Raw genomic sequence first — 24,381 nt, forward strand, 5'->3', positions numbered from 1 at the left:
GAACACCAAGACTGCGTTTAAACAGGCAAGTACCCGTGTCTGTGTTTGTGCTTACATGTGTGTTATCCATCCTCAACACCTGCTTGATTGGTACGTGGCTGAAGCAGACATTTGCGGAGGCGGATAAGAACGGCGATGGCAGCCTGAGCATCAGCGAGGTCCTGCAGCTCCTCCACAAACTCAACGTCAACCTACCCCGCCAGAAAGTCAAGCAGATGTTCAAGGTACACTACAGTCGTAGTTTTATGTTAATAATAATAATGGAGCTTTAATAGCACTGAATTACAAAGATCATCTCAAAATGAGAGGGAGAGAAGTGTTATCAGTGACAACAGGGCTGCTTAGTGGCCTTTTTTTTTACCAATTTGTGTGTGTCTCATTGGTTTGTTGTGGTAGGGACGCACTACTCTCTAAATAATGAGCAGTCAAACAATCTTACAGACAAGTCTGTCAATGGAGTTGGTCCCAAATGGCACCCTATTTCATCTATAAGTCTTTGCTAGGTAAAGCCCCGCCTTATCTCAGCTCACTGGTCACCCTAGCAACACGTGCCCCTGGCACACGCTCCAGCGGGTATATTGCACTGGTCATACCCAAAGCCAATACTTCCTTTGGCAGCCTTTCCTTCCAGTTCTCTGCTGCCAATGACTGGAACGAACTGCAAAAGCTGGAGTCTTATATCTCCCTCACTAGTTTTAAGCATCAGCTGTCTGAGCAGATTACCGACCACTGTACCTGTACACAGCCAATCTGTAAATAGCACACCTCATCCCCATATTATTACTTTCCCTCTTGCTCTTTTTCACTCCAGTATCTCTACTTGCACATCATCATCTGCTCATCTATCACTCCAGTATTAATGCTAAATTGTAATTATTTTGCCTCTATGGCCTATTTATTGCCTACTCTTCTGCATTTGCACACACTGTACATTCTATTTTTATTTTGTGTTATTGACTGTACGTTTGTTTATGTGGAACTCTGTGTTATTGTTTTTGCCGCACTGCTTTGCTTTATCTTGGCCAGGTTGCAGTTGTAAATGAGAACTTGTTCTCAACTGGCCTACCTGGTTAAATAAAGGTGAAATTAAACATTTAAAAAAATATATAGTGCTCTACTTTTGACCAGAGCCCTAAGCACTACATAGGGAATAGGGTGCCAATCAGGACGCGAACAATGTCAACAGATTTTTTTATTTTATTTAACTAGGCAAGTCAGTTAAGAACAAATTCTTATTTACAATGACGGCCTACCCCGGCCAAACCCGGATGACGCGGGGCCAATTGTGTGCCGCCCCGATCAAAGCAATTGATTCTACACACGTAGATTCAATCAAAACAATTGATTCTACACACATAGTATCGATCAAAACAATTGATTCTACATGTATGTATTTTGGTAAATACTTTCTTAACACTTTTTTCTCAAAACTGCATTGTTGGTTAAGGGCTTCAAAGTAAGCATTTCACTGTAAGGTGTTGTATTCGGCGCATGTGACAAATACAATTTGACTTGATTTTGTGGATATTTTGAAACAGTAAGTACAAAACCAGAGATGCACTTTCATTTCTGAGATAATATTTAGTGAGTCTTTATCTCATGAAAGAGGACGGCCCCTTTGTTTCCAATATGCTTCATTAATTGAAACCATAAAGCCTAAGCAAACGACAACTACCTTTGATTTCTTAGATATCTCGGCTCAGTTTGTGTGTGAATGCCTATTCTCCCTGTATGGTTTAGAAATGACGAGGCACTTTTTCTAAATGACCCAGTCATGGTGAATAGATAGGTCTGTGGCTTTCACGTCTTGATTACTTCACAACTTTAAATTGAGTTCATTCACCAACTTCAGTCAAGAATGTCGCAAAAGTACGCATTCACACTTGACCTTTTCCAAACCCATTTCGAATTACTCACTCAGTGGTAATGGGGATGTGTCATCATGATGGTTGTGACATTTCAGACAGATTTGTCACAGGAAACTGTATTACAGGAAAGGCAATTGTGTCGTTCCATTTGATTTCAGTCACTTTTTAAATTTGTTTTATTATTTAATTTGTCTCCCTTTTTCTCTCCAATTTCATGGTATTCAATTGGTAGTTACAGTCTTGTCCCATTGCTGCAACCCCCGTACGGACTCGCTAGAGGCTAAGGTCGAGAGCTGTAGGTCCTTCGAGACACGATCCAGCCAAGCTGCACTGCTTCTTGACACAGTCCCCACTTAACCCGGAAGCCAGCCGTTTCCTCCGCCAGGTGTTGGAGGAAGCACCGTACACCTGGCGACCGTGTTAGCGTGCATGCGCCCGGTCCACCACAGGAGTCGCTAGAGCACGATGGGACAAGGCCAAACCCTCCCCTAACCCGGACAACGCTGTGCCCGTGGGTTCCCAGGTCGCGGCCGGCTGCGGATCTCTAGTGGCACATCTAGCACTGCGATGCAGTGTCTTAGACCACTGCGCCACTCGGGAGGCCCTTCAATCACTTTTTAACCACACCCCTTTTGATTTGAGCAAAACTTACCATACATATTTGCCATGGTAGAAGTTGTCCTGAAAGCCCCAATATTTTGTGTGTTTTACTCTCCTTTTCTCCGCAATTTCGATCTAATCGCTGCAACACTCCAACGGGCACGGGAGAAGCGAAGGTGGAGTCATGCGTCCTCCGGAACATGACCCACCTAACTGCTCTCCTTAACACCCGCCAGATTAACCCGGAAGCCAGCCGCACCGCATGTGTCGGAGGAAACACAGTTGAACAGGCGACCGGGGTCAGCCTGCAGAAGGAGTTCCACAAGGAGTTTCTAGAGCTCGATGACCCAAGTAAAGTAAAGCCCCACCCCCGGCCAAACCCTCCCCTAACCTGGACGAAGCTGGGCCAATTGTCCTCCATCCTATGGGACTCCCGGCCACGATGCAGTGCCTTAGACTGCTGCGCCATCACTGGAAAACCCTGGAAAAGATCAACGGTTTGGTTTGATATAATTTTAAAGCTTACAAACAGGGTTGTCAAACTATTTTATAATTTCTTTAAAAAAAAAAGTGCAATAAAAAATCATTTTTTTACCTTCAATTATCTTAAAACGCATAAACTCTTATGTTTTACATTTGTGCGTATGTTGTAGCTTCAAACCTATTCTACATCATCCGAGGTGTTTGTGTTGTGCCCGCCGCCGGTTGAGACACAGCATGCCTTTGAATACAGGGTGGGTGTCATTGTGCTGTCAAAAAGTCTGTATGAACAATTTACATATACTGTACAATGCCTTCAGAAAGTATTCACACCCCTTGACCTTTTGCACATTTTGCTGTGTTACTGCCTGAATTTTAAATTGAGATGTTGTCACTGGCCTACACACAATACTCTATAATATCAAAGTGGATTTTCTTTTACAAAAATGAAAAGCTGGCATGTCTTGAGTCAAGAATTCAACCCCTTTCTTATGGCAAGTCTCTAAATAAGTTCAGTAGTAAATAATAGTGTTTAACATGATTTTTGAATGACTACCTCATCTCTGTACCCCATCCATACAATTATCTCTAAGGTCCCCCAGTCGAGCAGTGAATTTCAAACACAGGTTTTCCAATGCAACACAAAAAGGGCACCTAGGTGTAGGTGGGTGAAAAAAACACATTGAATATTGTTTATTTAATTTTTTATTTAACCTTTATTTAACTAGGCAATCAGTTAAGAACACATTATTATTTACAATGACATAGTAAAGTCCTGAACCGGTTCCAACCCCCAAAAAGTACTGGTATATATCGTTCCTTTCTGTTCCTTTTTTTAACCAGTGAAGTCAAGTTTTTTAGATTTGGCTAAGTCAATTACTTCACCAATCAGTGCGGATAGAGCAGGCAAGCTATTTGTTTACATGCGTGGTGGACAGACAAGTGTAGCCTAAGTGAAAATTTGCAGCTAGGGAAAGAGTGAGAGAGGCTTGAAGCACTGGGCATCTTGTTATGACATGCATTATATGAATTAGTTCCATAGAATTATACCTAGGAGGAGGCTTCTATGGAGGAACGTTTAAATATCCTTTGAGCTAGCTAGCGAACAAGCTTGAGCTAGCTAGCGAACAAGCTTGTGTGTGCAGAGTGGCACCAGAATTAAAAACATGTCTTACCTTTTTGTAGTTAATAAATCCAACGTGAAACATGATAACTATGCTTATAGTATTATAAACGCAACATGCAACAATTTCAAAGATTTTACTGAGTTACAGTTCATCTAAGGAAATCAGTCAATTTAAATAAATAAATTAGGCCATAATCTATGGATTCCACATGACTTGTACTACAGATATGCATCTGTTGGTCACAGATACCTTAAAAATCTGGTGTGACCACAATGTGCCTCATGCAGCCCAACACATCTCCTTCGCATAGAGTTAATCAGGCTGTTGATTGTGGCCTGTGGAATGTTGTCCCATTCAATGGCTGTGTGAAGTTGCTGGATATTGGCAGGAACTGGTACACTTTGTCATACACGTTGGCCCAGAGCATCCCAAACGTGCTCATTTGGTGACATGTCCTGGTGAGTATGCAGGCCATGGAAGAACTGGGACATTTTCAGCTCCCAGGAATTGTGTACAGATCCTTGTGACATGGGGCCATGCATTATCATACTGAAACATGAGGTGATGGCGGCAGATGAACGGCACTTTAATGGGCCTCAGGATCTCATCATGGTATCTCTGTGCATTCAAATGGCCATCGATAAAATGCAATTGTTCTATGTCTGTAGCTTATGCCTGCCCATACCATAGCCCCACCGCCACCATGGGGCACTCTGTTTACAACATTGACATCAGCAAACTGCTCGCCCACACAACGCCATACACGTGGTCTCCGGTTGCGAGGCCGGCTTGGATGTACTGCCATATTCTCTAAAACGATGTTGGAGTCAGCTTATGGTAGAGACATTTGCATTAAATTGTCTGGCAACAGCTCTGGTTGACATTCTTTCAGTCAACGTGACAATTTTACACTCCCTCAAAACACACTTGTTGTGTGTCAAAACGGCTAATTTTGGAGTGGCCTTTTATTGTCCCCAGCACAATGTGTACCTGTGTAATGATCATGCTGTTTAATTAGCTTCTTGATATGCCACACCTGTAAGGGGGATAGATTATCTTGGCAAACGATAAATTCTCACAAACAGGGATTGAAACATATTTTTACAAAACATTTTAGAGAAATATAATTTTTGTGCGTATTTATTTGTTTTAATCTCATGAAACATTGGACCAACACTTTACATGTTGTGTTTATATTTTTGTTCAGTGTAGCATTGAAAAAGTTAATCCATTCTTCTTTAGCTAATTAAAAACTCTCTCTATCTTCTGAATCAAGCTTGTAATGTCAGTACAGTAGCCTGTGCTATGGAGGGGCAGGTAGCCTAAACACGCACAGGCAAAGATTTTCAGCTTGCAGGCAGACACTGGAAGTTTCTGAGTGACAGAGTGAGGGCTTTGCATAGGAGCTTTGTTGCATTTTGTCCATTGGACTGCCAGATGGTGAAGCGTGATTCATCACTCCAGAGAATGCATTTCCACTGCTCCAGAGTCCAATGGTGGCGAGCTTTACACCACTCTAGCTGACGCTTGGCATTGCGCATGGTGAACTTAGGCTTCAGTGCGGCTGCTCAGCCATGGAAACCCATTTCATGAATCTCCCAACTAACAGTTATTGTGCTGACGTTACATTCAGAGGCAGTTTGGCACTCGGTACTGAGTGATGCAACCGAGGACGGATGATTTTTACGGGCTACGTGCTTCAGCACTCGGCAGTCCTGTTCTGTGAGATTGAGTGGCCTACCACTTTGCGGCTGAACAGTTGTTGCTCCTAGACTTGTGATAATGCCAGAGAAGCTGGTGTTAGGAGAATATATTGGCCAATATATTACTTTCATACAACGGGGGTTACCAACACATTAAAATAATGATTTACATATTTTCATTCAACTTTATTTTGATGAATTTATTCATACTATTTCATCCTTCCACAAGATACAGTCCCGATACAAATCTAGGGTTGCTACCCAAGCCAGCTGGTTGTTCGTTCTATCGGTTCGGTTGCCAGAGACACGACCCAGTTAAGTCTTTTTGTTCTGTATCTATGGACGCGACCAAGTTGTTTGTTCTAAATGTTCTATTGCCATACTGGCTGGCAACGTTCTTATCCCTTGTTGCTAGCTAGCCAACTACATCAGACTTGCAGTCACTTCAAACAGTGCAGACAGAATAACAAAAGTAGCTGCATTTGTTTAAGCTGTTTTCTAGTGACATTTAGTTGGATACATCCATAACAATGAGCTAATGATGCTCAATTTCAGCTGGCATAGAAAATGTGCTCTCCTGTCAGGACACTGTTGTTCAGAGGAGCTAGCCAACACAATCCCTTAAAACTGAAGCTGGAAAGACTGCAAACTAGATAAATTTAATTTTAATAGTTTGCTATTGATATTTTTTTGTATATTCTTTGTATAAAAATGATGCTGATTCATGATTTTGAATGGCTGAGAAAAGCTGCCTGCCTGTCGGTCTCATCCTGAGTCTCGACACATTCATTACTATGAGACAGCTGGAGATTGAATTTGAATATTGTAACAATGTTGCAAATGTCAGAGAGACAGACAGCAAGGTTTAAATCTCCGCTGTTGAAAACAACTAAATGTTAGTCTAAGAGAAATGTGAGATAATGTCTACGTGCCCTTTACAGTGGAGATCAAGTTTATAAATTGCCCAGCTGGGCTAATGAGACAGTGGATTGCTCAGTCAGATGGAACAGAGTAAATACCCATTTTAACGTCATATATTTAGCAGATGGGAACTTGTGGAATAGACACCGGCTGGAATGCAGTTTTAACCAATCAGCATTCAGGATTAGACCCAACCGTTGTACAATTCACAATAACAGCACTTACAGTTGACCGGGGCAGCTCTAATAGGGCAGAAATTTGACGAACTGATTTGTTGGAAAGGTGGCATCCTATGACGGTGCCACCTTGAAAGTCACCGAGCTCTTCAGTAAGGCCATTCTACTACCAATGTGTCCTCGATTTTATACACCTGTCATCTACGGGTGTGGTTGAAATAGTTAAATCCACTAATTTGAAGAGGTGTCCACATACTTTTGTATATATAGTGTATCTGCAACAAAGCAATTTGTTGGAAAACATGCATTTTTTTTTGTTGTGCTGATTTGAGGTATTAACATGAAAATATGTCGCCAATTGGATGGAAACCTAGCTTGTAATGTCTATGATAATGTTTTAAATGTATGCAAATTGTGAAGTATTTTTGTCTGTAACGTATTTTCAGGTATGTGTCAGATCGCAAGAAGACTTAGCTGTCTCCATTGACGTTGGCTAATGGGGATCCTAATAAAAATCTAACATCCTAAAAAGTGGTGGTGAGAAGATCATGGAAAGACGAAATATAACCCTTGATACATGACTTTTTACTGAGGGTTAAGCTATTAGCTGCAAACTCCCAGCCATGACATAGCCTAGTAAAGCCAGAGGGTTCTTTGACAGCATGACCCTGCGAGGATTAGCAAGTTAGCGTTGTGTTATCGTGTTAACGTGTTGTTAGCGCTGGTGGCCGTGGCTGTTCTTTTACCCCAGCCTGTGGCGTAGCTAAGCGCGCTAAGCCTCGCGCCCCACCGAGGGGTCACCCATATGGTGCTCAGGGACGCAGATGGCTTCTGGTGTAATACATGGTAACACACGGTAAACGCACCAGGGACCAGTCTGGACGTGTGTGTGTAAGTACGTGCGTGCGTGTCAGACAGGAGTGTGTTTACGAGATAGTGGACTGGTCTGCTGGCTTAACCTATTTACTCCTGGGAGGAACCTGTGTGTGCTTTTCTCTGTTGACTTGACCCAGTAGGAGGATAATAACCAGCGCACATGCATCAATTGCAATAAGCATTAGTGACCCTCTTTCAATATATATTACAGTATACAGAGTTCTTGGCTTGTTAGCACATGATTTTGGTACATTTGTCAAATCACAACATTGTGTGCAAAGTCATAGGCGGTCATGCCAGAGAGTCTGCGTTATGTTTTTTAAATGTATTTATTTAACTAGGCAAGTCAGTTAAGAACAAATTCTTATTTACAATGACGGCCTACCCCGGCCAAACCCTCCCTTAACCCGGACGACGCTGGGTCAATTGGGCGCCGCACAATGGGACTCCCGATCACGGCCGGTGTTGATACAGCCCGGGATCGAACCCGCGTCTGTGAGGACGCCTGTAGCACTGCGATGCAGTGCCTTAGACCGCTGCGCCACTCAGGATAAATGTCGCATTGCTGTAATTTTCCAGTTAGCTTTGAAACTCTCATAGACTAGCTCTCATGTCTCAGCTACCGTTTGGGTGCAAATCGTTACTTATATTCTGAGTTCACCATCACTGGCAATGTTAAATGGAACGGGAAAAAGAGAAAGACAAAACACCTTGCCTGACCATGTTTGCAATTTTCCAGTAAATGTAGATCCTATTGAATCAGTCAATCTGATCGTAGCACTGGCTTATCTTACTTCCACACTCCCCTCTATAAGTCCCTTGAGCTCCACACACCGATAGCATCTCCTCCATTCTGACTCACTATCATCTCATTCATTGGTTCCGATTCACTGGGCCTATGAGCAGAGGCCGCTCTGTTGCTTTCAGAACAATCCTTAGGGTGAGTCCCAAATGGAACCCCCATGGGCCCTGGTCAAAAGTAGGGCACTATATAGGGGTTCTGGTCAAAGTAATGCACTTTATAGAAAACAGGGTGGCATTTGTGACGCACACTCAGTCTGACCCCCTGCCTGCCCAAGAAGCAGTAAGCTGAGGAAATGGGGTTGCCCGTTTTATTACAAAAGGACTCCTTCCAGCACCAACTGGGGTGAGGTGATGTATTGTAGCCTAGCTTAGCCTAGTGCACTAAGAGTCTCTCTCCTCCTCTCACCCTGGAAAGATTGACTTCAGAGAGCCCGTTTGGTGTTGAGACACAGAGGTACGTTGTTTCAGTGAGGCACTCTTTATCCCGTGCTGGAGGCAAGCTGCTCAATGATTTATCGCAGCTGAAAGCACCAGAGATGAGGAAGAGAAGCGAGAATCACCACACACTGATGAATTAGTTCATATTAGCCACATGGCTAAAGCGCCACCTCGTAGTAACCTGCTTAAGTGCTCAGGCCCCCTTTTACATAATGAATGTGTGGGAATGAGACTAGATTGATCTTTTCTGTTGATTTAGAAGAACAGGAGCTCTCCTGGTGGATGTGTGTGTCAGTTGTTTCTGCCTAGTCATACTGAGAAATAAGTGTCAGTTCCTCACTTGTGCCAAAACCCATATTCACTCTGTGACCTGGGTGTGTGTGTGTGTGTGTTTATGTGTGTGTGTGTGTGTGTGTGTGTGTGTGTGTGTGTGTGTGTGTGTGTGTGTGTCAGTGTAGAGCAGGGATCTGGCTGATTGAAAGTTATGAGACCTGGAAGTTTGAAAGTTTGTGTGTGTGTTTTTGAAGAGCTGGGAGCTGGCCGGGTATCAGAACTGGCAAGTGTGTGTGTTGTGCATGGAGGCCAACCTCCCACCAGCACCCACGTCATCACTCTGCAGTCAGGTCCATCTCTAGCAATGCGAGACATATGGAGCTGGCCATACACAAGAAAACCATTTCAGCCATGAGTGTTGGCAGGCATGCAGATACCTAACTACAATATGCATGCGCATATTCACACTACATCACCAAAACACAACTCGATATTCCATCTGACTAGTTATCTGAGTGTTGGTGGCTGTTAATTGCTGTGCATATTATTCAGGCAAACTTTTAATAATGTGATCCTATACACAACACCGTTCCATTCACAACAACACATCATTTGGTCTAGGATCTATAGGCTAGCCACATGATGGATGCAATAACAATCATCCCTCAACTGAATAACTACTGCGATACAGTGGAAGTTAGGATTCCATTATTTATGTCTAAATGACCTGACATGGCATTGTGACTTCTCTTCTCCCCAGGAGGCAGACACAGATGACAACCAGGGCACCCTGGACTTTGAGGAGTTCTGCTCCTTCTACAAGATGATGTCGACGCGCCGCGATCTGTACTTGCTCATGCTCACCTACAGCAACCACAAGGACCACTTGGACAGCATCGACCTTACCCGCTTCCTGGAGGTGGAGCAGAAGGTATGCAGGAGCAGAGTTGAAGCGTATGCAGGCAGGCTGGTAGGCAGAGAGGCACATAGACGCACACATGCATGCTGGCACACACATCCGTACACGGACGCACACACAGGTGCAAGCATGCAGGCACGCTGGCATGTACTCACACGCAGGTACTCACACAGAGGTACTCACACGGAGGTACTCACACACATACACACACACACGCACATGGTCTATCTATGGGGACATGGTTTGGGTTAACTTTTATTTTGTTGGTCCCCTTTAAAGGCCAGTGCAGTCAAAACTCTGTTTTTCCTGTGTTTCGTATCTTATTGTACAACAGCTGATGTAACTAACAGTGTAAACATTTTTGATCAGGGTTATTTCCTGATAGTTGCTGGTTGGAAATACAATCTTCACAGGACCTTCTAATCAGCAGGTTTGCACAGGCTGGAGTTTCAGCTTACCATGGTGACATCACTAATGCAGTAAATTGGTTAATAGACCAATAACAAAGACATTTCCAAACCTCTGCCAAAAACATCTAGTTTTCAGTTTTACCCTCCCAACTCAGACCACTCCCCAAAAAATTGGTTGTTGGTAAAAAGCCATTTTTGCCAATTTGAATAAAAATCTATTACAGTAAGGTTATTTGTTGTTACCCAGAAATGATTTGATATTGATATAAAACGGCTGCGTTGGGCCTTTAAGGCATTTCTGTGACAGCCCTTGTTTGTAATGGCTTGACTGAGGCAAACATCTGAAGATTTGACTCTCAATAATGGTTAGCGACATGATCCACTTGTTGGAAAATTGTATAGTCCCCCCCCCCCCCTCCTGCCTGTTTCCATGTGTCAAAAATATGTTGGTCAACAGATTAGGGGGAAAAGCAAGGGATATTACTGTTTAATTGCAGTGAAAATCTAATTTTGACATTCTGACGCTCCAAGCTTTGACAACGAGGTTTCAACCGTTAAGGGACAGATCGAAATGTACTGGGGGGAGGGGCACGTTCAACTCAAGGTGTTATAAAAAAGAAATGCAACCCCCTCCCCAATGTTACAAATCTTTTCACATGACCCTCCCCTTGTACAGTAAAATAAATGGAACACCCTCCCCCCTCATATAATTAACTAATTAACTCAAAATAATGTTTACGACCACAAATAACAATAACTATAGCGACTGTGTTTATAGACGTGGATATAGACTTCAACATGCTTTTGTGGCACGATCGGTGCCACCCAGAGCTATAAGCTAGAAGGTTGTGGGTTCGCCGACCAACACAGATGAGCTCACTCTCTCTGCCTGGTTCATTACACTATGATCAGAGCTGGCTGCAGACAATGATCAGCTAGGGTGAAATCAGATTTTCAACATTTTGATGGCATATTTATAATGACAAAATATATGCAATTCATTTTCCACTTCCAGGTTTCTGTGCCAATGTACCACACAACCAATCAACAAAGCATACCGACTTCGAGCAATTCAATATCATGGTTTTGTGTCGACAAAAATAAAATGCATCCCTCCCTATCTTGTAGGCTTACCCAGTATAGAAGGGATAACTTGACAATGTCATTAAACTTGTTTGTTGTTTCCTGACATTTAATCCTAGTACAATTTCCTTGTTTTAGGTCAGTTAGGATCACCACTTTATTTTAAGAATGTGAAATGTCAGACTAAGAGTATAGAGAATGATTTATTTCAGCTTTCATTTCTTTCATCACATTCTCAGTGGGTCAGAAGTTGACTTACACTCAATTAGTATTTGGTAGCATTGCCTTTAAATTGTTTAACTTGGGTCAAACGTTTCGGATAGCCTTCCACAAGCTTCCCACAATAAATTGGTTGAATTTGGGCCCATTCCTCCTGACAGACCTAGTGTAGCTGAGTCAGGTTTGTAGTCCCTCCTGCAGCAAAGCACACCCACAACATGATGCTGCCAACCCCGTGCTTCACGGTTGGGATGGTTTTGCAAGACTCCCTCTTTTTCCTCCAAACATAACGATGGTCATTATGGCCAAACAGTTCTATTTTTGTTTCATTAGACCAGAGGACATTTCTCCAAATAGTACGATCTTTGTCCCCATGTGCAGTGGCAAACCGTAGTCTGGCTTTTTTATGGTGGGTTTGGAGCAGTGGCTTCTTCCTTGCTGAGCGGTCTTTCAGGTTATGTCGATATAGGACTCGTTTTACTGTGGATATAGATACTTTTGTACCTGTTTCCTCCAGCATCATCACAAGGTTCTTTGCTGTTGTTCTGGGATTGATTTGCACTTTTCGCACCAAAGTACATTCATCTCTAGGAAACAGAACGCGTCTCCTTCCTGAGCGGTATGACGGCTGCGTGGTCCCATGGTGTTTATACTTGTGTACTATATTTTGTACAGATGAACGTGGTACCTTCAGGCGTTTAGAAATTGCTCCCAAGGATGAGCCAGACTTGTGGAGGTCTACAATTGTTTTTCTGAGGTCTTGGCTGATTTCTTTTGATTATCCCATGATGACTAGCAAAGAGGCACTGAGTTTGAAGGTAGGCCTTGAAATACATCCACAGGTACACCTCCAATTAACTCAAATGATGTCAATTAGCCTAAAAGAATCTTATAAAGCCATGGCATCATTTTCTGGAATTTTCCAAGCTGTTTAAAGGCACAGTCAACTTAGTGGGTGTAAACTTCTGACTCACTGGAATTGTGATACAGTGAATTATAAGTGAAATAATCTGTCTGTAAACAATTGTTGGAAAAATGCAACCAGTAGATGTCCTAACCGACTTGCCAAAACTATAGTTCGTTAACAAGAAATTTGTGGAATGGTTGATAAACGAGTTTTAATGACTCCCGACCTAAGTGTATGTAAATTTCTGACTTCAACTATATATATATACAAATATTTTTAAAAGTGACCTGGATTGCACTATAAAGTCAGGGGCTTATTTCCATTGTGGTTCTTATTTTTTACATACATACATATACAATTACATAGATACAGACACATTACAGAGATGAGTATGAGGGGGTGTTTAAGTACAATTCTTCCAAGCTTGTTTGGCTGGTAGCTTATTCTTTCGATGTTTGGGGCTGCTGGTGAACCATGATGTGCAGGCATCATCAAAGTGACACTGGACCAACGCACACTAGCTAGGTTTCCATCCAATTGGTGACAGATTTTCATGCGAATATTCTAAAATCTTCATAAAAACAATATACAATTTCAGAGTTTTCTTTAGGAAAAGGAAGAATTTAATGTACCGGACATTTGGGAAATGTATCGGACATTCAGGTCCGACCTGGCGCAGCCAGCACCATCAATAAACCAGGGATGTTGGCCAAATGAGCCACATTTACGTTTACATTCACATCCTTAAAAACAGCCTATAACAAATAACAAAAACACTATTCCTTGTGTTTCGAAGTGTAGCCTATGCAAAACTGTATAGCCTATTTTCTTTATTGGTTTGTAGGCTACTTTCCTAAAACAAGAATTGTCCACCTCGCGGTTCAGCTGTCAGAGATTTGAACATGCATAGGCCTATAGGCTTCGGTGTCCATTGTATGATATAAACATTTTTATAAATATATGGAGCCTATATAAAGGAAGGGAAGATTAGGCCTAACCCCAGTGAGTCGGAGAGAGATAGATATGCGGTGGCATGCTATGACACCCACATGCGTTTCTTTATGTCAGATGGCTACTGCGTCTGCTATACAGATATATCCATACAAAAGAAGGCTAACTCGTTCATTTTCTATCTGAATGTTTTGTATAAAGATGAGCATTATATTGTTAGATTATAGGAGTAACTCTGGTAGGCCTCTGAAACAGTCTTCCTCAACTCAAGTTCAACTGCCGGAGTCCGTTGGAGCGCCGGAGCTCACTGCCTTCATATCATAGGCCGGCAGTAGCTAAAGTTTAATAATAGCCACACCACACCAAACCTTCAGACGTTTCTAAAATTTATTAGGGTAATATCAAAAGTAAGTCAAGCCATAGTTTATAGGAAAAATATGAGCAGAAGAGCAAATGTAGGCCTCCCGGGTGGCGCAGTGGTTTAGGGCACTGTACTGCAGCGCCAGCTGTGCCACCAGAGACTCTGGGTTCGCGCCCAGGCTCTGTCGGCGCCAGCTGTGCCACCAGAGACTCTGGGTTCGCGCCCAGGCTCTGTCGGCGCCAGCTGTGCCACCAGAGACTCTGGGTTCACGCCCAGGCTCTGTCGGCGCCAGCTGTGCCACCAGAGACTCTGGGTTCGGGCCCAGGCTCTGTCGTAACCGGCCGCGACCCGGGAGGTCCGTGGGGCGAAGCACAATTGGCACAAAACCACGTTGTCCGGGTTAGGGAGGGCTTGGCCGGTAGGGATATCCTTGTCTCATCGCGCACCAGCGACTCCTGTGGCGGGCCGGGCGCAGTGCGCGCTAACCAAGGTTGCCAGGTGCACGGTTTCCTCCGACACATTGGTGCGGCTGGCTTCCGGGTTGGATGCGCGCTGTGTTAAGAAGCAGTGCGGCTTGGTTGGGTTGTATATCGGAGGACGCATGACTTTCATCCTTCGTCTCTCCCGAGCCCGAAAGAGAGTTGTAGCGATGAGACAAGATAGTAGCTACTAATTGGACCACGAAATTGGGGAGAAAAAGGGGTAAAAGGGGTAAATTCAACAACAAAAAAAACAAATAAAAAATAAAAAAAATAAAAAAGAGCAAATGTAAACCAGGGAAAAAACACACTACCCTCCCCTGTGCGCAATAAAACTCACAAAACCCTCCCCAAAGCCCACTAGCTAACTAAATGTATCTTCCCCCGTGAGTCACCCCGTAGAGCCTGCGCTAGGTGACAGACAGTCGTTTAATGGATTTGCCATTGGGTTCTGAAGCAAATGCTTAATAGTGCTTAAGTGCAGACACAGGCCCCTACAAGGCTATTAGAATTAGCAGTATCACTTCAAATGAACTTCTAAAGGCTTCAGGGGATAAAATGTAATATGGTTCTGCTGTGAAAAAGAGACAAAAGGAGCTGTAATTAGGAAATTGTATCCAATCTGTCGTATTTTTGGGCACGGATTTGGATGTTCCACTACTCCCTACTTTGTTGGGAAGCATTGAGGCGGTTTTGCGAGGTGATTTATTTGAAATGGGGCCAGGATGCAGCTGCGCTGTCTCTAGCTCTTCTCTCCTCTCTCTGCTGGCATCATTAGCCACAGCCTCCCCTCAGTTTCTCATTTTAACTGTGTTTACTAGTTCTCTCTTGGTGTGTGTGTGTTATTAGTTGTGTGCACTGGATACACACGGTATCAATGGATACACATGGTATCAATGGTGGTCAGTGCCGTTTAAGATGAGGGAGGCCATTTTTACTTTATTTAGCATGGATATTGGATGACTGGAGCATGGATATCGGATGACTGGAGCATGGATATCGGATGACTGGAGCATGGATATCGGATGACTGGAGCATGGATATCGGATGACTTTAGCATGGATATCGGATGACTGGAGCATGGATATCGGATGACTGGAGCATGGATATCGGATGACTGGAGCATGGATATCGGATGACTGGAGCATGGATATCGGATGACTGGAGCATGGATATCGGATGACTGGAGCATGGATATCGGATGACTGGAGCATGGATATCGGATGACTGGAGCATGGATATTGGATGACTGGAGCATGGATATTTTAATTTGATGACTGTCATTCGTATTTTATGTAACATCGATAGGTTTTGGCTACTACATGATACTCTCATTTTCCCTACAACCATCATGAGGTTGCTACAACCTAGCCTATGAATGAAAGATGGCTACATGTGTGCCTGAAGAAGCCTGTAAAGCCGAAACATCTGTGTACGCTATCCTCGATGCAGTGGGGGGGAAATGAAGGAAGCCTTTATGCGGCATCTTCTTTAATGCGACCCGTTACACTTTTTTGTTTGTCCTTCTCCACAATGCAACAACCATAAGAAATAAGAAAATTATACGAATATAAAGTAAATGGCTTAATAAAATTGAATAATTTTTTGCACAAGTATAATATAGCAAGGCACAATTTGTAGTCCAATGTGTTTTGAGGAAGGGGGGGGGATTGGGGGAAAGTTTAAATTGTGCAGTATTTAGCAATCATAATAAGAGTGTGTGTGTGTGTGTGTGTGTGAGAATGAGTGTATATCTGTGTGGTTGGGTGCATGTGTGCTAATGTGCGGCGAGTCAGTGCAGGTGGTCTGTCCAGTTCAAGTTTTAAGCAGTCTGATGGCTTGTAGATAGAAACTGTCTCTGAACCTGTTGGTATCAGACCTCATGCTCTGATACAATCTGATGGCTTGTAGATAGAAACTGTCTCTGAACCTGTTGGTATCAGACCTCATGCTCTGATACAATCTGATGGCTTGTAGATAGAAACTGTCTCTGAACCTGTTGGTATCAGACCTCATGCTCTGATACAATCTGATTGCTTGTAGATTGAAACTGTCTCTGAACCTGTTGGTATCAGACCTCGTGTTCCGATACGGTCTGCCCGACGGTAAGGGAGTGAACAGCTTGTAGCTGGATTGTATGGGTCCGTTGATGATGCTGCGGGCCTTAATCAGGCACCATTTTGTGTGTGTGGTGTATATTAACTCTCCCATCTCTGCCTCAATACCATTGCCCAAAATGTGTCCACTCTACACCCTCGTAAGCCAAACCCATTTATCCACATTTACCCACTTCTTAGAAATGCCCTGAACCTCTCATGATGAGGCATTGGGAATTGGAGCAAAACCACAGTCAGTAAGCAGTTTGATGTCAAATCCCTCATGTTTGAGAGTGAGCAGTTGTAAGTGTCACAACAGAAGGGAGAATTAGCTATTTTGCTGGCTAGCTGCTCATTCTGTGGTCGAAATCCTGTTTACCCCTTCAACAAGTAGACCAAGCCACTTAGCCAAAGCCTCTCTCTCCCAGTGCTAAGCGGTAACCACAAACATATTGGCCTAGTAGTGTGCAGCCCTGTACTGGGAAAAAACCTGGCACCGAGACAGTCTGTTTCTTCAACAACTTCCCCCACCCATTTTGCAACGGCCTGACGATGATCAACATGGATGGGAATCTGATCGACCAGTCAGCCGGTTTAAAAGGGCCAGCTGTTGGGCGGACAATCGGATTCCAGCACAGGGATGGGGGACAGAAGCCGCATGTGAGGACATCTCCTAATTGGATTAACAGGACTTCCCCAACCCTCGCTATGTTTACTGTTATGGAGGGGGGATTTGAGGAGACGTAGTTAATTATGGGTACTGTCGTCAATCTGCGTTTCTTACTGTTTGCTTATGTGTTTTTGTTTGTCTTTTTGTCCGTTTTGTAGATGACCAAGGTGACCAAAGACCATTGCCTTGAGATCGTGAACAAATTTGAGCCCTGCTCCGAGAACCAGAAGCAGGGAGTTCTGGGTATTGATGGTAAGAGCTCTCTTATTGGTCCCCTTTTCGATTGTCCTTTTATCAGTCAGATGTTGAATGTCTCACCATGCTCTGAAATTCAGCTTTTCCAACAGCCTATTCATATAGACTCCCTGAACTCCCCCCCCCCAGTGATTATACAAAAAACATGTGTTTATTGTTCATCTCTAGAAAATCCAAATAGTTTAGAAGTATTTGTATAAAAAAATGGATGCATGAAATGTTGACTTGTAATCATTGATTTTTTGTTGTTGATCTGTCCCTAAACTCACAGACATACTCTTCGCATTGTCTGAACTTGTCATTTTAGTGAGCGAATACTTAACATTTGTGTACTGTCAGTTTAAATACAACATCTACAGACCACATTCATGTATCTGTTTCTCTATCATATTCTCTTTTTAGAATACATCTACAATATTGATACTTTATATGCCCAAAGGAAATCCCTCTAGGAACTCAACCATGGTCAAATCACCCTGAGATCCACTTTCATGTTCAACACATCTGCCCCATTCCCCTCAATCCCACCCCTGTCTCCAACATGTCTCCAACACATCATGATTGATGGCTCCCATGTGGTCCTCTTCAGGGTTGCATTCACTAGGCACCAAAGGAACGAAAATTGACTGAAACAGGGAGGGGACTACCTGGACTTGTCCAATAAGGATCGTTCATCTTCATTTTCAGTTGCAAAATGTTGTAAAAAATGTTCTGTTTGTGTGTGACCCAGGTTTCACCAGCTACATGCGCAGCCCGGCGGGGGACATCTTCAACCCGGAGCACTACGAGGTGACCCAAGACATGTCGCAGCCGCTCTGCAACTACTTCATCGCCTCGTCCCACAACACCTACCTGATGGGCGACCAGCTCATGTCCCAGTCCCGCGTTGACATGTACGCCTGGGTGCTGCAGGCCGGCTGCCGCTGCGTGGAGGGTCGGTGGAAGAAGCCGTTCTCTCCCTCATGAGCACACACACAGACACCCAAACATTTGTGTGTAAAGAAACACATGCAAGCAAACACATGCACCCAAATACATGTTTGCAAGAAAGCATGTACCCGTGCACATATACACACGCAGGTTACCTACAGTGTTACAAATATTCACTATGTCTATCCTCACAGTCAGTGACTGTAATGGGTCCCTAGTAAGTTATACAGTGTTACAAATATTCACTATGTCTATCATCACAGTCAGTGACTGTAATGGGTCCCTAGTAAGTAAAAGAGCATGTTTAAAGTAATAACACAGGGCTATTAACTGTCTGAGTGCCCTTCCCTTCTCATGGTCGCTCCTCTCATTCGCCCTTTTCTTCTTATTCCTCTCCACTGAAGTGGACTGCTGGGACGGGCAGGACGGAGAGCCCATCGTGCACCACGGCTACACGCTCACCTCCAAGATCCTCTTCAAAGACGTCATCGAGACCATCAACAAGTACGCCTTTTTGAAAAACGAGTAAGTGTGTCGCTGCTTTGATTTTCATCTCTTTCTTCTCCTTTTGTCCGTAGATACTTCAGCTAGTTTCCCAGGTTTCAACCACCTGACAGAAAGTGGGGCTTTTATGGCACATGGAAAATTAGGTCCTGAGACATTCGCTCGCACATAATCTCAATTCACAACTCTCCCTTATGCCGTGTCTTCATCCTGAGCCTATATAGGAGAATGCGTGGGAATGAGACGTTGAATTCAATTGCCGCCAGTATGGTGTTTCATGAGATAGGGGTCTGATGAGAGTTTTTTTTTGTCATGCACGCAATAGCGAGCCTAACAACATTGTGCATTTATGCTAATGGTTGCAGTATGACATTCAGATGTAGTCTACTTTACCGTAGGGTATGTAAATGCATTAGATACATCAATGAACAAGGCTCATGGTAAAAACATTTATTTTTATTGAATTATTATAGTCATTTATAAATCACAAACTATTAAAGATAATTATCTCCTAATATTCCTTAAAACAAATAGGTGGTTCTCAGTGACTCAGTCTCTTTCATTGAATTGTTTTTCTTAAACAAAGCAAGCGTACAAATTGATGCTCCGCTAGAATGAAATCTATCAGACTACACAACGAATCCCTGGGATCATAGTTGAAAAGCATTGCCAGACAATGTAGTGTTTTGAGTAGGACCCATAGCAATTGCAGTCTAACCCACACACATGTTTTTGAGGACAGAACAGGGAACGTCGGCGACCATCATGTCTTGGGTTATGATGGGCTGTGTTGTGTGCCTTAGTAGACAGAGAAATGCAGGCTTGACACTCCTACAGGCTTACTGGAACAAGCGAGTGTTTCTACATGACCTGCTTACACACACACACACACACACACACACACACACACACACACACACACACACACACACACACACACACACACATACCATCAGAGATGCAGTGCTACTGTAGGTGATAATCCAATCAAGATGCACGTGAGTCTGCATGCATATTTGGGTGATCTTTAGTGCAAGACTATTTGTACATAATTGTTTGAACAGCAAGGAACGTATTCAACTTCAGAGAATGTTGTAAATTTCTGAGGCACTTCAAAATCACATTTCAGAGGGTTGAAGGTGATGACATTGGACTGAAACTCTAGTGACAAATTGAAAACCCATGTCTTAGTCATCGACTGTCTGAGTAGTGATAACCCAGTGCCAATGCTGTACCATAGATGTCTGACACGATATAGATTGATGGCTTTATCTCTGGCTGTACCTGAGTCTTTGTCCTCCAGTCTCAGACGTTGTGATAACCCATGTCTGTCCCTGTCAGCTACCCAGTGATCCTGTCCATAGAGAACCACTGCAGCGTCCCCCAGCAGAAGAAGATGGCCCAGTACCTGGTGGAGGTGATGGGAGACAAGCTGGACCTCTCGGCCGTCAAGGCAGACGAACAGGGCCACCTGCCCTCCCCAGACACCCTCAAAGGGAAGATCCTCGTCAAGGTAAATACTTTGCATTCGCATATTCACACACGCCCAGACACACACACACACACAGAAGTATTATTCTTAGCAGCCAGCCATAGACCAGGGGTCTTTCCACCATCGGTCCCAGAGAGGAGATCTACTGGGTGTTCAGGCTTGTGTTTCTTCCCAGCAGTTATACACCTGATACAGTGAATTGTGGATCTGCGGACTATTGAAATAGAATCCTTGGTTGGAACAAAAGCCTGCAGGCTTGGACACTAACCCTTGTCACATTACAGAAAGGGAGGAATATTGGCAAAAGCAATACATCATATTAGAAACAAGCAAATTCATTTCTAAAAAAAGGTGAGGCGCCTGAGTTCCTTCCTTCTCGCTACATAAATGGAGTTGGAAATTGTTCAACCTGTAGCTGACTTCAGGCACATCAGACTGCTATGGGTCAATGGGCTCTCCTAGCGCTAGTTACCACACTGTTCTAAATACAGCCTCAACTCCACACGTCTTCCCCGGACAGACAGCTTAAGAATCGCTCTGATTTGGCCCTAGTGGGTCTTCGGAAGTAGTCCTCTCCTTCATGCCCTCTGACCTTGAAAGGACGTGACTGGCCAAATCAATATGGCTGACAGCTATCCAGCTTTTTTCTTTTCATTATCACTAAAGAAAGGAGACAACGAGAGGAAACCTTTTAAGAGTGCTAAGACACATGCATGTCTGCAACGAACTGAGTTGCCTCCATCAACTCCACATTAGCAGACAAGACTGAACAGACAGTTTTGAAGTTAAGGAGGGTTTATTGATGCCAGGTGCTTTAGTGGAAGAAGGCCCAGTACCAAGGCCTGGTTGGCATTCACATCACACTGCCATGTGGCAGCTGTCCAGTAGAGCTGCGTGTGATTGTACTATAACATCACTCCTACATGATCGTTTGGAACTGGCTGAGGGGATGGATTTTCTCATTTGATTGTGGATCATTATAGTTTTGTCTGTGTTTCAATTAACTGTCAATAGTGTGTGTGTGTGTGCGCGTGTGTGTGGCCCCGAAAGAGACCGCTTCTTATGATGTTCTAAAACATTGCATACCAGAAGCACACTAGGATGTTTAACACAGCACTTAAAGGAAAACTCCCCCCGAATGATTTTATCATATCGGCTGGACTTCTGTATATTGAAAGGTAAATGTCTGGAAAACTTGATTGCTGACATGCAAAACATTTTGGAACTATATCAACAATGGACTAAAGAAACACATACCAAAAGTCTTTGGGTGGAATTGGCCTTTAACTCATTCCACTCCACTCACAACGTGCACACTGCTTGCGAAACTGTCCGATGACACTAAATGCAGCCATTTTCGACCAATCCTGGAGCCAGAACAGAATCCACGCGGCTCTCCATTGAGTAATATAATATCACAGCCTCGGACCTCGTTATTGACCATGATTGCTGCTGAGAAAATCAAACAAACATCCCCTCGTTGAACCTTGGAAAACCGGCGACCGGCAAGATGGAGACCAATCCTTCACTGCTGCATCGATCCCTGACATGTTTACCCCTCTATCCATCAGCGTTGTCTTTTCAACTGTCCCTCTCGTAGAGTATAAGGCTGCTACTCAGCCGGGCCGCTTGTGTCATTCAATCAAACCGTTACTGGTTAACAGCATGTTTAGAAAGTGTCATTTTACAGGACAAAATAGAAATGCATCATGTAGAATAGACATTCTTCTTTGTCAAGGAGAATAGGCATTTGTGTCAGCTTTTATGTATGATATTTCTATCTACAACATGACACCATTCTGAACACTACCCCAGATATACTGGTATGGGAACAGTCCCTAGTGGCTGCTGTAGCTGTTACGGCTGGTACACCTTTAGCACTCAGGAGGAAAGCCTAATGGTTCAGATTGGGGAAATATAGTGCAAAAAGCTACACCCTTTACTACACACCATGTTAATAGCACTCAGCACCTCTGAGCAATAACAACCCATTTGGTGTTTACACTGAATTAGACAGTATTATGTTATGAATATCTAGTCCAACCTAAAATGTCAAATTCAAAGCCGAACTGACCCACACACTGGCATACAGATGAAAAGGTCCTAGAATGGAGTACAGGTCAGTTTGTTCACCCATCCCTAATGGTTCAGCTAGAGGATTGAGGAGGGTTACATGATTCTACACCTGGCCTACGGGTAACTTCTACCCAGAAACTCATGAAATGGTGCTACTTGGTGCTACTTCATTTGAGCATGCAATCGAAAAACAATTTGCAAAGAAGTATGAACATGTGCGATTCTTATTGATCCTATTCAGGTATTCCATCCCTCATACAGAATGTTTTTCTTCGGTTTGGTGCCTAATAAATATGACCCACATATTAACGCCACTTTTGTCCGCCAGGGCAAGAAGCTCCCGCCGAACATCGACGAGGACAACGAGGAGGGCGACGTGACGGATGAAGACAGCGCTGACGAGATGGAGGACGACTGCAAACTGATGAACGGAGATGTAAGGACCCCGCCCCTTCTCCTCCTCCTCCCTCCATTTACCCATTTGAATCGCTCCATCTCTGCGGTCGATCTATTCTATATTGAAAATAATACAATATACAATACAGACCGAAATATACTGTATTGTATATTGTGCTGGATGTTGTTTGTTCCTAATTGGAGTCTAGAAACAACCCCAGTATGTTTGTCGTTGTTATTATTGTATCATTATCTGTGCTGGTAAATGTGCATTCGTGATTGTGGGAATGCATGTTTATGTCAGGGATAAGATTTCCGTTCCCGTTTTGTACTTGATGAATGATGCCCCAATTAAGCATTAGCCCGTGTCCGTTGTGGCCCCCTCCTCATGTCTCGTCTTCTCTGTCGTAAAGCTCTGTTGTTCCCGCTGTGTACCTATCTCTCGCTCTATCTTTTCATTGTCGTCCATGCATTCTGAAGTGGAAGGTACTATAAAACGTGGTCCTTCTCAGACTTCTTTAAACATCACCCCGCCCCAATCATATCCTATTTAACACACATATGTGCACACTACACCTGTGACTCTGCTGTCCAATGCCAGTGCCGAGGTATTTATGAAACCATAAACCATAGAATCGTTAGAAGGGACATGGGAATTCTATTTTTGTATGAAACCTTAGTCAAAGTGAGAAGCTTTACCATGACCAATGGTGTAATTTTTAGGATACGTCCCAATTTCTCTCAGTGGTTGCTTCTCCTCGTCTCCTTTCCCTCCTCACTGATATGACAAGATAGTTGTCGTTAAGCCCATTACAGTTAGTGGTCCTGAAGGTGTGATAAATAGTATGTATATTATGTGGAAGGAAACAATTGAAGACTGCTTGGATAATGTAGCTATTAGCTATGTACATCTGTTTTGATTTGTATCTCAGGAGTTTGTTTGTGGTGTAACTCTCCCATCTAGTGGTAGAAGCATGCAAGTGGTTTCAGGTCCAACTTCCACAGTGCTCTCTTTTGACACTACACACTGAGGATACAGAACATTTCCATGACATAGACTGACCAGGTGAAAGCTATGATCCCTTATTGATGTCACTTAAATTAGTGTAGACCGGGTAATCCCAAACTGGGGTACGCGTAATGCCGTAGGGAGTACGGCCAAATAAAAATGTGATTGACATTTCTTTTTTTACTCACATTTTCAAACAGTCCATTTATATTTTCCAACGGGGCTATACGTTTGGATGAGGTTTTTTTCTCACCTGAGTAGCCTCATTTCACTGCCAAAAATTAAAATTCAACCATCTAGTGTTCAGCGAAATAACAACACAATGTCAACTACAGGTAGCCACCTAATTAACATCCAA

The 24,381-nt window shown here is 43.4% G+C and overlaps 1 protein-coding gene across 1 annotated transcript in view; it reads left to right on the top strand.

Annotated features, from left to right (window-relative positions):
• Positions 1 to 24,381, top strand: part of LOC139368328 (1-phosphatidylinositol 4,5-bisphosphate phosphodiesterase eta-2-like) — an 86,625-nt gene that overhangs the window by 17,244 nt on the left and 45,000 nt on the right. Inside the window, exons 4-10 of the mRNA XM_071107086.1 lie at positions 95 to 224; positions 10,027 to 10,197; positions 17,520 to 17,613; positions 18,347 to 18,550; positions 18,951 to 19,071; positions 20,392 to 20,563; positions 22,947 to 23,054. Of these exons, the coding sequence (XP_070963187.1) occupies positions 95 to 224; positions 10,027 to 10,197; positions 17,520 to 17,613; positions 18,347 to 18,550; positions 18,951 to 19,071; positions 20,392 to 20,563; positions 22,947 to 23,054 (1,000 nt within the window). The remainder of the gene's footprint in view (positions 1 to 94; positions 225 to 10,026; positions 10,198 to 17,519; positions 17,614 to 18,346; positions 18,551 to 18,950; positions 19,072 to 20,391; positions 20,564 to 22,946; positions 23,055 to 24,381) is intronic.

The sequence above is a fragment of the Oncorhynchus clarkii genome, chromosome 16 (genome assembly GCF_045791955.1).
Source record: "Oncorhynchus clarkii lewisi isolate Uvic-CL-2024 chromosome 16, UVic_Ocla_1.0, whole genome shotgun sequence".
Taxonomy (NCBI): domain Eukaryota; kingdom Metazoa; phylum Chordata; class Actinopteri; order Salmoniformes; family Salmonidae; genus Oncorhynchus; species Oncorhynchus clarkii.